At 53.2% G+C, this 15,239-nt stretch overlaps 1 protein-coding gene across 2 annotated transcripts; it reads left to right on the forward strand.

Moving 5' to 3' along the window:
* Window positions 1-1,209: 1,209 nt before the first annotated feature.
* Window positions 1,210-6,842, forward strand: NKX6-3 (NK6 homeobox 3). Of its 2 annotated transcripts, XM_031013990.3 has the most exons (3): window positions 1,210-1,916; window positions 3,818-3,987; window positions 5,326-6,842. In XM_031013990.3, the coding sequence occupies exons 1-3, from the start codon at window positions 1,535-1,537 to the stop codon at window positions 5,569-5,571; spliced, it is 798 nt and encodes a 265-aa protein (XP_030869850.1). In that variant the 5' UTR covers window positions 1,210-1,534; the 3' UTR covers window positions 5,572-6,842. The 2 variants fall into 2 exon arrangements, with proteins under 2 accessions (XP_030869850.1, XP_018887572.1); XM_019032027.4 differs by lacking the exons at window positions 1,210-1,916; window positions 3,818-3,987 and adding an exon at window positions 4,701-4,862 and having other exon boundaries at window positions 5,326-6,841.
* The last annotated feature ends 8,397 nt before the right edge of the window (window positions 6,843-15,239 follow it).

Consider the following 15,239-nt stretch of genomic DNA (forward strand, 5'->3'; position numbering starts at 1 on the left):
GAAATCCATCTGTCTGGCAGTCACAGTCTTTCCTAGCATTTTACATGTTCAGGCCAGTGGCATGCTAGTTTCCAGTTTTAGAGAAAAACTGCAGGGAAGAATCCTGCCTGGTCCAGAAATCACCCATGTACCTGGAAAGTGGGCTCCAATTCCTCTATACCTTGGTTTTCCTGTTTGTAAAATGAGAGCTTCCCCCAATAGAGCCTTGTATGTTGTAAAAATTTATTCGAGAAAAAAAAAAGCATATGCATGCTCTGTGATTCAGCCCAGTCCATTGCATCAACTACTAACTAAGCACCTACGGAGTGCCCGGCACGGGGCTCCACCACCCTCTCAGCCATCAGGGATTTCAAACCCGGGCACCACGCCAGACAGAGCATGGCCATTGCTCCAGCAGAGGCACAAATGAGGAAGAGATTCTGATAGGGAGGTCAGGGAAGGCCGACCAGAGGTGGAGGCAAGAACACGCGTGCAGGGCGGCCCTCTCTTCAGCCTCCTGCAGTTGGAGGACACACCCCGGCACTGTCAGGGCTGCCTACGCCCCGCGCTGCCCTCTTCCCAGCAGGCTCCCACCCTAGGCTCTCAAGCCAGCCACAGGGACTTGCATCCCCCAGAAAGCAATGCCACTCAGCCTCTTACCCCATCCCCGCACTTACCCCCATCTTATGCCACTTACCCCATCCCCGCATGCGGAAGGGAAGGAAGCGGCTGCGTTCTCCTGTGGAGCTTGGACATGTGCACATAAAGGGGCCGGCGCAGCTCCGGACAGTGGCCTCTGAGTCCAGCCTCCTCTTCCCCAGGGGAGCAGCTGTAGGAACAGTGACTTCCAGTTGCCTTGGGAGCCTCCAGGGGCCCCCAGACGCTCACCTTTTCCTAGATGCTAGACTTGCTTGGAGCAAATGGACCCTCCGGCGATGAGTAGGGCTTCTAGAGCTAATTCTCTGTCTCTCTCTCACGCGCGCGCGCATACACACACACACACACACACACACACACGCGCGCACACACACACACACACACACACACACACACACACACCCTGGCTGATTTTACAGTCAATCTTTCAAAGTGCAATTTGTCTAGGAAAAGCCAATGTGAGGCCCGTGTGCGCCCCGACCAATGGCGGCGCGGCTCTGGCGGCTCAGCCAGTCTCCGGCCTGTATTCTAATGGGCCGTATCTTTATCAGGGAAATGTTCCTTCTCTGAACTTAAAACTTCTCATGGAGGGTCCCCCAACTCAGAGGCAGAAAGGGGGTCTGAGCTGAGGCTTAGGGGGCCACCCTGTCCGGCCGGGGCAAGGAGAGAGGCCAGGAGCCCTGGGGAGGCCTCCCACCTGCCCCGAGCACCTGACTTCCGAGCAGCTGATCGGGTGCCGATGCCTGGGCCAGGGCCTGGCCCATGCCTTAGGTGGGAGGCAGTCAGGAGCTCGGAGACGGTCCTGAGCCTCCAGGCCTGCCATGAGATTTGGGGCTAGAGAGTGGGCTCTTGGGTTTTAGGGGCCTGGAGAAGCCTTCCCTGTCCTGACTGGGAGATCATGGAGTCCAACCTGCAGGGGACGTTCCTGCTGAACAACACGCCGCTGGCTCAGTTTCAGGAGATGAAGGCCCCGGTGTGCCAATACTCTGTGCAGAACTCCTTCTACAAGCTCAGCACCCCAGGGCTGGGCCCCCAGCTGGCCGCCGGAACCCCCCACGGGATCACGGACATCCTGAGCAGGCCCGTGGCTGCGCCGAACAACAGCCTCCTCTCCGGCTACCCCCACGTGGCAGGCTTCGGGGGGCTCAGCTCGCAGGGGGTCTACTACAGCCCCCAGGTAGGGAATTTTTCCAAGGCTGGGAACGAGTACCCGACCCGGACCCGGAACTGCTGGGCGGACACGGGCCAAGACTGGCGAGGCGGGCGGCAGTGCAGCAACAGTGAGTACGGGTCCTCCCCAGCCACCTCCCGGCACCCGCCAGGCCCCGGGGGGGAGAGGACGAGGAGGGGCCTCCTCCCGGGCACCCTGCACCTCTGCCCTCTCCCCCAGTCGCCATTAACCCCTGGACTCGTAGCCTCAGCTCAGTGCAGGCTGAGTTCCACCCTCTCCTCCTTCCCATCCAGCAGTGCTTGGACACAGGTGTCTGAGCCACCCCCCTCACATGCCAGCCACCTCAGCTGCCCTCCTAGGGCCCCCGGCAGTTCCAGATGTAGAGAAGGCCCCACAGCCCACGCCTACCCTGCACGAGGTCCAGCAGGCAGCCCAGCTGGCTTCTGCAGCCCAGGGCCCATGCAACCACTTCTTCACCCAAAGCAGGCAAATGCTACCCCCGTGAGGAAAATGTCCTAGCTCACCTTCCCAGAGAGCCCTGGCATCACTCAGGGGTGCAGAACGCACCCTGACCCCATCCGGGTCCAGCCTTTGAGCCAGGGGGCTGTTGCCCACCACATCCTCGGGTTTCTAGCAACAGCAGCCACACCAAGTAGCCTGTCTCAGGGAGTTGCTGCTGAGTCCAGCTGAACTTGGCCTTGGCTGTGGGGAAGCAGGGGGCCTCTTCTCAGCCCACCCATCCCTCAGCCAAGGTTTTCAGGGGGTGGGCCCGTGATGCCAGTCAGGGTTACTGGAGGAGGTGGCAGGGCTTGTCCAGGCAGGTGAGGCTCTGCTGGGAGGCAGGGAGGTGAGAGTTTTTGGAATCTTCTCTGTGCCACCGAAGCCCTGCCCACGTCAGGCAGGGGCCTCCACTTCTGTCTGATCTCTGGGCTCCCCTATGCCAATGGGGGCTTGGGGCCAACCTAGGGAACCCCAAAAGCACACCTTCCCCCCATTTGCTACTCTGCCTTGCCGGTCACAGTGCCTGACAGCCACCCCTCCATGGGCTGCCACCCATCGCTGTGCCCCTGGGAGTGAAGGCCTCCTCTCTCGGATCCTGTTTTAGGCTTGGCTTCAGGGGTGCTTTAAGCCTCAGCTGACTCTCTCTTCCCTCCATCTCCCCCTCCCCTCTCCACATCCCACACACCACCTCTTCAGTCCTGAATGCAGGTACACACACAGGGACATAGACAAGAAAGTCAGTGGCTAATGAAGGCAAAGGCAGAGAGACTTGAACATGATCTCTCAGGAGGGCTCTTCCTCTCTCTGTGCCTCAGTTTCCTCACCTGTAACTTGAGCTGTCAGACTGCACAGAACGAGGCCTGACACGTGGGAATTCTGACTCCCCTGAGCCCACTGCCCACAGCTCCTTCCCGAGCCTGCTACCCTGGCCAGGCTGGGGGTCAGGGTCTCTGGCCTCTGTGCCAGGCTCTCCGGGGTGGTTGAAGCCACATAACTTCCAGGCCTGGTGACATGGGGAAGTGGCAGCTTGGGGCGTGAGGTTTGCCCCTCCCTGGTTTCCTGGAGACCTAGGAAGTTGGGTCTCAAGAGCAAGGAAGTTGGCAGAAGCCGGGGGTGGAGGGAATTCACAGGCCCTGGTCCCTAATTATAGGAGGAGGGTGACCTGAAGGGACATCCCTGGGACAGAGAGGGAACTCCTGTTGCCCCTCAGGGGAAGGCAACATCAGCGAGTATTGAGAACTTTAGACAGAGAGGCATGAGGCTCTGCTGCCCCTAAGTCCCATTACACTAGGGCAGCTGCCCTCTCGGAGCCCTGCCCACCCAGGCGGGGCAGAGGTCACAGTCACTGTTCCCCAGTATCAAGAATGCTGCTCGGGGGAAAGGAATCTTGGTGTCCTGGAAACCTCTGCAGGAGGGAGAGGGACAGGCATGGTGGTTGCCCTGCCAGACGTGCCTAGCCGCAGGGTCCCCACTTATTCTACTAACCCCACACTTCCTTCCTCCTGCCAGCCCCAGACCCCCTGAGTGACAGCATACACAAGAAGAAGCACACCCGGCCCACCTTCACGGGGCACCAGATCTTTGCCCTGGAGAAAACCTTTGAGCAGACCAAGTACTTGGCTGGCCCCGAGAGGGCGCGGCTGGCATACTCACTGGGCATGACTGAGTCGCAGGTCAAGGTAAGTCTGTGCGGGAGATGGCGCCTGCCCTGCAGGGAGGAGCCTGCCGGACAGGAGGCCACTGCGTTGGAGAGAGGTGGCCACACAGCGCAGCCCCCCAGAGGGCAGCTGTCCTGTTGTCTGGGCACTGCCTGCCTGCCTAACCCTGGAGCCTGTGGTAATTAACCATAGCCAGGAAAAGGTCATCATCCACTTAGCCCCATTCTCCGAGCCTTATGTGCGGCACCTCATTTCATCCTCTCAGCAACCCGGGGGGTCGGTATCATTACCCATTTCGCAGATGAAGATCAGTGTCTCCCGGCTGGGAGAGCTGGCAGAGCTGGGGTTCAACCCCAGATGTGGGGGACTCCAACCTGAGGCTTTCCCTCTCCCCCCGTATTTGGCCAAAAATTCCAAGCACTGTCGGCAGCCTCTGGCCCAGATTCATGCTTGATGCTCCAGTCAGCAAAAGGAGCTGACCTCAGTTTACCAATCCTTAAGATGAAGACAACGCCTCCTTCTACTAAGCAGGATCAGATGGGCTATCAGGGGCCTGGAGCCTTGTCGCCCACGCCAGGGCTAGGGAGGGTGAGCCCAGGCTCTCCCACTCCACACTCAGGGGCCCCAAATGCCCCCTAAATAGACCCGGGGAAACCGGTTTCTACCGCCTCAGAGTCTGGGGGCAACTTTCCCCACTTTGATGCTGGCTCAGTGACTCGGCGACGGGCCTAAGGATGCAGCAGGGGCAGCTGGCACCTGGGTCTAGGCTTTGCTCAGGGCCCTGGGGCCTCCCCGAGCTCCAACCCGCTGCGCCCTCCTCATCAGCCGCTCAGCTGCCCTGGGGCGAGAGCTGGGGGGAAGAAGCAGACACTCCTGCATGTCTTTCTGCTTCTGGGGTGCGTTCCTGCCCTCTTCAACTATCCCAAGCAATGGACCTACGTTACCTTTCTAACTAGGGGAACAATTATTTATGAAGTAGGGTGAGGGTCTATGAAGCCCAGAGTAGGGACTGCTCATAAGCACCTTCCAATGAGCACCCGGGCTAAGCCTTCCACCCGCGCACTCCGCATCTTCCACCGAGTTCCCAGGTGGAGGAGGAGGAGGAGGAGGAAGAGGAGGAGGAAGAGGAAGAGGAGGAGGAGGAGGGGGAGGAGGAGGAGGCAAATGGTGGGGGCGGGGGGCGGAGGGGAGGGCTGCCGCGCACACGTTTTTAAATTTTATTGTCCTTCCCCAACAGAAACGTGAATGTGACAGTCACTCCGTTGTTGAGCCATTTGTTTAGCTGTAAAAGCAGGATGGCTGTTCTCGCGTTCCGTGCGCGCTGTGCCCCTGTGCCCTTCACATTCTTTCTCATCGCAGGTGTGGTTCCAGAACCGCAGGACCAAGTGGCGGAAGAAGAGCGCCCTGGAGCCCTCGTCCTCCACGCCCCGGGCCCCGGGCGGCGCGGGTGCAGGCGCAGGCGGGGACCGCGCACCCTCGGAGAACGAGGACGACGAGTACAACAAGCCGCTGGACCCCGACTCGGACGACGAGAAGATCCGCCTGCTGCTGCGCAAGCACCGCGCTGCCTTCTCGGTGCTCAGCCTGGGAGCGCACAGCGTCTGACGCCCGCCGTCCAGGCCCGGGATCCTGGCTGCAGCCTGCGGGGGGACGCCGAGGAGCATACCTTCCCCTCCCCTTCCCCACGCTGCTGGGGGCGCAGGGACTGAGTCTTTGGATGAGGGGCTCGTGGAGGAGGAGCAGCAGGTGCAGGGGAGGAGGAGGGGAGGCGGGGGAGGAGGAGGAAAAGGAGGGAAAGGGGACAGGCATCCTAGCTAAGGGAGGAGGAGGAGGCCAGGAGGGAGGCACAGCACTCCTGAGACCTGGAAGCCACTGCCCCTTGCACCTCCGCGGGCCTCGCCTGCCAGTTCTGCAGATTCACAAGTGGACAGAGGACTAAAATGACCAGGCTCTGCAGCCAAGAAACTGGCTGTGGGGTCCCAGACACGCCACTGTGATCCAGCTGTTGGGGCGGGGGGAGTGGGCAGGACTTCCCAGGGAGGGAGGCAGCTGGCTGGGGAGTCAGAAGACCAGAGTCTTGGGCCCCAAGCCAGCTGCTGGCTGCAGAAGAAAAGACAGGTGAGTGGCCAGGTGCACTCCTCAGACCTGTGCACAGGAAGGGTCCCACTGGAGGGGCCAGAGCTGAGCACCTAACCCAGGCTGCAGGAAATCTGCCTCCAGGAGGGGAAGTGGGACATCCCAGTGGAGAATAAACGCCCCTGACACTCCAGGATGACGGCCCCTGAGCTGCGGAAATCCCCCTGGCCTCCTTTCCCCGATTTACCCTCAGGGTCAATACCTCTGAGACCGCTGTGCCCTCCTCATCCTGACAGCCGGGGAAAAGGGGAGGGTGCAGGGAGAGGGGAGGCGGGGACGGTGTGCCCAAGGGCCACCCACCTGGGCATCATTTGGTGCTGATATAAGGACAGGCCCACCCAGAGAGAAAAAGCATCCCACCTGGGGAGGAAAGGAAGGGCTGGGAAAGACCCCAGAACGGCACCCCTCCAACAAGGCAGGAAGGGAGAAGGAGAGCCCCTCCGGCTGGGTGGAGGATGCCAGGAAGGGGCTGAACCACGGCCTGCTGGGAATCACGGCCCTTCCTTTCCTCAGATCGCCTTGCGGCCTGGCACTGGAGCTGGTGCTGACAGGGACACTGGCCAACAGGGTGGTATTTTTCACCCAGGTGATCTGAGCTGCTGGCAGGTAGGGGGTGGGCTGGGGGAGGCGGGTGAGGGCTGGTCGTAGATAGGAATGCAGCCCAGAAGGGACCAAGCACTTGCCCATCCTCACTGGCTTTCAAAAAATAAACAGTAAAAATAAAAGTCCCATGAACCTTACGGCTCCTGTGCTTCTGTGAAAGGGACCAACGGCAGGAAACTGGCTGTGAGGTCCCAGACTTGCCAGCTGTGGGGTCTTTCCCGAGGGCCGTTGTCTAGTCTCCTGGGGACATGCGTGCTCTGACAGGTTGCACAATACAAGTTATTTGAAACCTCACTGGTAGATGCCAGACACTGTCCCCAGGTGCTGAGAAACCCAAGGTGAATTTTATGGGGTCCCTGATCTCCAGGAATTTATAGCCTAGTGGGGAAGATGATCTATGTGGAGAATTGGGTATCATAAGAAAAATAAGAAGGGAGAGACTAGAAGAGCTCAGTTTAACAGAACACCTGCTAATTTCTCCCCTGTAGAATGTCTGGATTATCACTGACCCCACAAGAAAACTAGGCAGTAGGTATCATCTTCAATGCATGGAGGAGAAAACCAAAGCTCAGAAAGTTCCTAAACCAAGTCACAGAAGTGGGAAGAGGCAACCTCAGAGTAGATCCCAAGGCCCTTTCAGCCACTTCCTTGGGTTGTGAAGGGCACCCTTCGAAGCCTTTTCTGTCAAATGAGAGGCTAGAACCAAAAGTAGTTTAAGGCCCTTCCAACTTCAACAATCTGTGCAACTAGCAACTAGGCTTGACCCCTTTGCTCTCCCAAGAAGTCCATCCTTGGACCCCCAGGACAGGTGAACCTGGCCCTGGAACCAGCCCGAGAGGGGATGAGGGTGGAGGAAGACCCTAGCTAGGAGCATCTCAGAAAGTAGGGCACCCACCTTTCCTAAGACCCTTAGAGGACCCAGAGGACAGAGAGGGACATGACCAGAAAATGCAGAATGTGTGTAAATTTCCACCCTCCATCTGTGAAGATGCCTATGCTCAGGTGTCAGTCTTTCCCCTTGAAAAGCAGAAAGGAGAAAAGAAGGGAATGGAGCACAATCTCTGTGTGCACACTGAGAAGCCGTGCTCTGTCACAAGTGCCCTGAATGGGTCCTACAGTGGCTGCAGCAGGAGAGGACCCTAGAATTCAGCACAGACTTCAAAGATGAAAAGTTTCTGTGGTTCTGGGAGGCTTGTGATTCCTGAGTGCTGCAGGCAGGAAAAGGCTATCACATAGCCCAGGTGCAAAGTCACCAAGCAGGTACGGAGGAAGTTGCAAGTGACATAAAAACTGTGTTTACTTATCTTTTTCTGAAGCATGCTGTAATCTTAACTGCTCTGTTGTAGCTATAATTCCTGCATGTCTGATTCAAGTCATTTGGGGTCAGTATGAAATCAAGCCTGGGGAAAGTTTTTCCCAGGAGATATTTGCTGAGCTAAACAAAACCTCCTTTGACCTCAGAGTTCTGGGATACCTGCCACTGGAACCTTTAGCTAAAAGACTACAGCCTTCTGGGCCATTTCCTCTAACCCCACACCACCTTCCATGTGCAGACTGAACATAGGGCCAAGCACAGGAGAGGCACTGCCCCCCATTTCCCTAACGATCATGCTGAAGCATATTCAAAAGACTAGATTTGGAGTTCAAAGAAGGAGAAAACTCATATGTGGAAGACCCAGATTCCCAAGGGTCATTCAAGACAAGTCTGGCCCTCTGCAGATGCACACACAGGTGAATGCATGTGCATGCCTGTGTGTGCATACGTGTGTGTGTTACTTGGGAGAACACAAGGCTATCTCACTTCATCCATCATAAAGAAATCATAAGCCGGCCAGGCGTGGTGGCTCACACCTGTAATCCCAGCACTTTGGGAGGCCGAGGTGGGTGGATCACTTGAGGCCAGGAGTTCGAGACCAACCTGGCCAACATGGTGAGACACGGTGAAACCCTGTCTCTACTAAAAATACAAAAATTAGCTGGGCGTGGCGGTGAGTGCTTGTAGTCCCAGATACTCAGGAGGTTGAGGTGGGAGAATCGCTGGAACCTGGGAGGTGGAGGTTGCAGTGAGCTGAGATCATGCCACTGCACTCCAGCCTGGGTGACAGAGTGAGACTGTCTCAAAAAAAAAAAAAAAAAGAAAGAAAGAAAGAAAAAGAAAAAAAAATCATAAACTATAGGCCCCACTTTTATCCCTGCTCATAAATAGAACTTATTGTATATTCTGGGTTAAATGAACAAACATAAAAAAAGCAACAGAACTTTGGAAATGCATGCTCCCTGCAGCTCCTCTCTTACCACATCACAAACTTTTCAGAGACAAAAGGAAAGAAATTAAGTCCATGACAGCTGTGGTGTCTGCTCTGACAGGTGGCTCCATGAGCTCCACCAAGTAGGGACGGATTCTGCCATAGCTGTCAACTTTGTGGCTTCTGCTATTAGCAGGACCTGGGATATGTCTTCAGCAGGTCGGGGCAAGGGTGGGTGGATGTCCATGCCTTACCAGGCTCACAGTGGCCATATCCTGATGGTAACAATCAGAAAGAAGACAAAGAGGACGGGCGTAGTGGCTCATGCCTATAATCCCAGCACTTTGGGGGGCCAAAGTGGGCGGATCACCTGAGATCAGGAGTTGGAGACTAGCCTGGGCAACATGGTGAAACCTCGTCTCTACTAAAAATACAAAAATTAGCTGGGCATGATGGCAGGTGCCTGTGATCCCAGCTACTGGGGAGGCTGAGGTAGAAGAATCACTTGAACCCAGGAGGCGGAGGTTGCAGTGAGCCGAGATGACTCCACTGCACTCCAGCCTGGGCAAAAGAAAGGTGACAAAGTGCTGAAGTCCCACTTCTGGTAACCCCTCCTCATCCTCGGGCCACCCCTAGGTTTTGACCCCAGAGACCAGCTGTCCCCGCAGCATGGGTTAGGGGAAAGGAGTCAGTTAGATATGGGCTCAAACCATAGCTCCACCACTCTCTGTATCATTGGGCCAGTTACTTAACCTCTGAGCCTCAGTTTACTCATCTGTAAAATAGGAATAATTCCACACACCTTGTAGGGTTTCTGTGAGATTAGAACTAACGCATGTGCCTGGCATACACAGACAGTAAACAGTAGCCCTGTATTATTCAGAGAGGGCTTTGATGTGAGTGTCGGTGTCCCCTCCAAAATTTACATGTCAAAACTTAACTCCCACGGTGACAGTATTGAGAGGTAGGGCCTTTGTGAGGTGATAAGGCCATCAGGGCTTCATCCTCATGGATCAGATTTGTGCCCTTATAAAAGGGCTTGAGGGAGTGAGTTTGGCCCTTTTTGCTCTTCCATCCCTTCCACCATGTGAAGACACAGCATTCAAGTCACCACCTTGGAAGCAGAGACCAGGCTCTTGCCAGACACTGAACCTGCCAGCACCTTGATTTTGGACTTCCCAACCCCCAGAACTGTGAGCAATAAATGCCTATCATTTATAAATTACCCAGTCTCAGATATTTTGTTAAAGTGCCACAGATGGACTAAGACGAAGGCTGGCAGTCCTGAGTTTGAATCCCCACTTCACAAAGTAGTAGCTGGGCTGCCAGGACTGGTTAGTTAAGCTCTTCAACTCCACTGTTCTCATCTGTAAAATGAAGCGGATGAACCACTTCTGCAAGACAGATGAGAAGATTCAAATGGAATCATGCACAGAGCATAGAATACTGCAGGCACTTAAACACTGGCACACTCACACTCTCTCCTTCCTCTCAAATTCACGCCACTAGTAAGTGGTGGAGACAGTTCTAATCTGGTCTTCTCAACAACGGGACAAGCCGTTCCAAAGTTGCAGCTACCCACTCCTGTAACAGTCCTAGCAAGTCAACTGCTAGCTGGGAGGCTACAGAAGGATTCAATGAGTGACCAGATTAGTTTACCTGCAAACCCCTGAGATCTGGACTCCAGAGTAGGGGTCTGAACCAGGTGCCTAGGGCTGAATTCAGCATGCAGATGTGTTCATTCATGGAACAGTGCTTTTATAGAAACTGTAGCTTGCCAGGTGCAGTGGCTCATGCTTATAATCCCAGCACTTTGGGAGGCCGAGGCGAGTGGATCACCTGAGATCACCTGAGGTTTGAGATCAGCTTGGCCATCACGGTGAAACTCTGTCTCTACTAAAAATACAAAAATTAGCCAGGCGTAGTAGCACACGTCTGTAATCCCAGCTACTTGGGAGGCTGAGGCAGGAGAATTGCTTGAACCTGGGAAGCAGAGGTTGCAGTGAGCCGAGGTCGCACCACTGCACTCCAGCTTGGGTGACAGAGCGAGACCCTGTCTCAAAAAAGAAAAAAAGAAACTGTAGCTTGCCTCTAGGAAGGGCGAGCCTGGCCCAGTGAGTGACCCACCACTTCCCATGTCCCACACCTGGGCTCCACAGCAACATCACCTGTTTGGCTCAGGCAGGTGTTTTGAGTCTGTGCACCTGCTATAAACCTCACTATGCAAAGAAGTGGTCCATGCACAGAAGAAGCAGCCTCCCTTGGGAATTTTTCGAAATGTGGCATTTTGGGACTTATCTCAGACCTCCTGAATCGGAATCTGCATTTCAACAAATTCCTTGCTGGTGTGAGGAGATCCAGAGCGAACATGTCTGTGTGCACATGTGTGGACAGCACCCGTCTTCTCAGACACAGTGCCTGGATGCTATCGTTTGGATATTTGTCCCCACCATCTCCAATGTTGAGATGTGATCCCCAATGTTAGAGGTGAAACCTAATGTGAGGTGTTTGGGTCGTAGGGGTGGATGCCCTCACCAGATGCCCAGTCTCCCAGCCAGCAGAATCATGAGCCAAAGAAACCTCTTTTCTCAGCCGGGTGCAGTAGCTCACACCTGTAATCCCAGCATTTTGGGAGGCCAAGGTGGGCAGATCACCTGGGGTCAGGAGTTCGAGAACAGCCTGACCAACATGGGGAAACCCTGTCTTTACTAAAAAATACAAAAATTAGCTGGGTGTGTTGGCGGGTGCCTGTAATCCCAGCTACTCAGGAGGCTGAGGCAGGGAGAATTGCTTGAACCTGGGAGGCGAAGGTTGCAGCAAGCTGAGATTGTGCCACTGCACATCAGCCTGGGTGACAGAGTGAGACTGCATCTCAAAAGAAAAGAAAAGAAACCTCTTTTCTTTATAAATTACCCACCTTAAAGTACGTCTTTATAGCAACACAAATGGACTAACACACTGGCCTAAATTGGAGTCTCAATGAAAAAGTTGTTAAACAAGTACAGACGGGTATGGGCAGATGAGCATGGGCAACACAGCTGTAACTCGACTGTGAGCAGAATAAGGAAAATCTTCTGAGGACCAGAGGGTAGCTGCCATAGAGCCCACACAATGCTCTCCTAGGTAAGGCCAGGAGATTCAACGGGTGCAAGACTAGACTCCGAGGGTCCCATCAGTGAAGACACAGGGAAGCCAACCACTAGCAGAGGCTGAAGGAGGCAGAAGGAGAAAGCCCAGGAGGTCAGCTTCTGATAGCACTGAAAACCCAATCCAAAGTCAGAGGACATCACCAGGGTTCCTGTTTAGAATGAGGCTCCACAGTAATTGAGATTAGCTCTGTCTTTTATCTTCTGCTTCAAATGGCCAGGACAGCATAATATTCTAGAAGATTTTCATTGGAACATTATCTTGCTTAGAACAATTCATTCACCCGCTGACAATGCGCAGATAAACAAAATGGTACCAAATACATACAAATCCTGTAATTAATGTTGGATCACGTCATTTCAGCTTGGTTCTGAGATTGGGCTGGGAGTTTATGGAGTAATCTAATACAGACTTCTGCTTGAAAGGATTTCCCCTCATCCCAAGGTAGAGGTCCTGGGAATGAGGCTAAGATGTTCCCTGAGGTCATCTCGTCCCCAGGGCCTGGGAGCTCTGACAGGACCCATCTGGCATCAGATCAGGATGCCAAAGAGGTGCTTGTTTTTTCCCTACAATGCAGGAGGCCCAGGTGCAGGGGAGACTCCAGCACCTTCTAAGAAGGTGCACCCAGTCGAGTGGCTCACTGGGTGCGGTGGCTCACGCCTGTAATCCCAGCACTTTGGGAGACCAAGGCAGGTGGATCACCTGAGATCAGGAGTTTGAGAACAGCCTGGTCAACATGGCGAAACCCCGTCTCTACTAAAAATACAAAAATTAGCTGGGCGTGGTGGCGAGCACCTGTAATCCCAGCTACTGGGAAGGCCGAGTCAGGAGAATCGCTTGAACCCGGGGGGCGGAGGTTGCAGTGAGCTGAGATCATACCACTTCACTCCAGTCTGGGGGACTGAGTGAGACTCTGTCTCAAAAAAAAAAAAAAAAAAGAAAGAAAACAAAAAAAGAAATGGGCTCTTTCTATTAATAAATGCCCCACATTCACACATTTATCCTCCAACAGCTGTGTGTGATTAGCACCCCCATTTTCCAGATGAAGAAGCTGAGGTAGGCAAGTTCACTGGAGTGCCCAAGGCCCATGGCTGCTCAGTGGTGATTCAGCTCCACTCCAAAGCACATGTTTGCACCCTCACCACACTGCAACGGAACAGCCAAGCCTGCCCCACTCCTGCTGCTACTTTCTGCAGACATTTATTAAACATTCACTATGTGCTAGGCACCGTTCTAGGTGCTTTACTTAGCTCATGTAATTTTCAAAAATCCATGTAAAATAGGCACTCCTATTATGTCCACTGTCTTGCCAGGACACGGCACGCGGAAGTTAAGTAACCTGCCCTAAATCACACAGCTTAATCCCGGCAGACAGACCCTGAAGCTCCCGCTCTTACCCACCATAAAAACACCACGAAAAGGGAAAGGAGAGAAGCCCTATTTGAATTAAGGCTGGGCTGTTGAACTGTTTAAAAGAAAATGAAGGTCGTATGTGCTGTAAATGAAAATCTATGTAATCAACATTTGAGGTCTGCCTTTTGCCTCGCTCTGTGCTTAGAGCTGGGAATAGAGACAAGGGTGAGCTCCCTACCTTGCTGACCTCACAGTTTAGAGGAGTGCGCCAAGAAACAAAGGGAATGCGGCTGCTAGTGCTCTGAGGAATGCCTTCACTGGGGACACAGGGACCTGTGGGAGGCGGTGGTTAAGAAGCAAGAACATTAAATAATGTACACTAGCAATAATGCGACTCACAATCGATCCACACAGCACCATTCTCACCAAAAGCATTATATCCTTTAACATATAAGGATTACTAAACATATACTTTAACATATAAGGAGTACTAAAATAAAGGTGTTTCGGTAAGAATCATCGTGTCTACATTAACTAAAATTAAGAATTCATATAATTTGAATGAGGCTGTACAGTATATGAAAAGCTGTGACCGAATTCCCATTTTTAACAATATTAATATACTCACTATCACAAGCCAAAGTTTTCAAGACACTTGCTTATACATTATTATTTTTTTGAGACAGGGTCTCACTCTGTGCCCAGGTTGGAGTGCAGTTTCACAATCATGGCTCACTGTAACCTCCACCTCCCGGGCTCAAGCAATCTTCCCATCTCAGCCTCTCCAGTAGCTGGGACAACAAGTGCGTGCCACCACGCCCAGCTAATTTTTTGTATTTTTTGTAGAGACAGGGTCTCATATGTTGCCCAGAATGGTCTCGAACTCCTGGGCTTAAGTGATCCGTCTGCCTCAGCCTCCCAAAATGCTGGGATTACAGATGTGAGCCACTGTGCCTGGCTGTCTTGTACATTATTTTTTGTTTTATTAAAATGTTAATTATAAATTGACGGTTTATAATTGTGTATATCTTGGGGGTTGAAAGTGATGCTATATTTATGAATAGAATGAGGAATAATTAAATCAGGCTAATTAACAGATCCATCACCTCAAATACTTATCATTTTTTGTGATGAGAGCATAGAAATTTAGTCTCCTTGCAGTTTTTAAATGTACAATACACTATTATAAACTATATTCACTACACTGTGTGATAGAGCTCAAATAAAACCTCATTCCTGGCCGGGCGCAGTGGCTCACGCCTGTAATCCCAGCACTTTGGGAGGCCGAGGCAGGCAGATCACGAGGTCAGGAGATTGAGACCTTCCTGGCTAACACAGTGAAACCCCGTCTCTACTGAAAATACAAAAAATTATCTGGGCGTGGTAGTGCACACCTGTAGTACCAGCTACTCAGGAGGCTGAGGCAGGAGAATCACTTGAACCCGGGAGGTGGAGGTTGCAGTGAGCTGAGACCAGGCCACTGCACTCCAGCCTGGTGACAAAAGTGAGACTCTGCCTCAAAAACAAACAAACAAACAAACAAACAAACAACCTCATTTTTCTTGTCTAATTGTGTGCCCTCTGACCATCATCTCCCCACTCTCCCAACCCTTGGTCTCTGTACTTACCACTCTACTCTCTGCTTCTATGAATTCAATTGTCTGAGACTCCACATATGAGTGAGAACATGTGGTATTTGTCCTGTGATTGATTTATTTTACTTAGCATAATGTTCTTCGATTCCATCCGCGATGTCGCAAATGACAGGATTTCCTTCTTTTTTAACGC

Source organism: Gorilla gorilla, chromosome 7 (assembly GCF_029281585.2).
Source record: "Gorilla gorilla gorilla isolate KB3781 chromosome 7, NHGRI_mGorGor1-v2.1_pri, whole genome shotgun sequence".
Lineage (NCBI taxonomy): Eukaryota > Metazoa > Chordata > Mammalia > Primates > Hominidae > Gorilla > Gorilla gorilla.

Excerpts from the sequence above, each read along its gene's own strand:
- NKX6-3 (XM_031013990.3), top strand. The coding sequence starts at position 1,535 with ATGGAGTCCAACCTGCAGGGGACGTTCCTGCTGAACAACACGCCGCTG. Across the intron at positions 1,917-3,817 it reads CGGGCGGCAGTGCAGCAACA|CCCCAGACCCCCTGAGTGAC; the intron begins GTGAGTACGGGT and ends TCCTCCTGCCAG. Across the intron at positions 3,988-5,325 it reads TGACTGAGTCGCAGGTCAAG|GTGTGGTTCCAGAACCGCAG; the intron begins GTAAGTCTGTGC and ends TTCTCATCGCAG.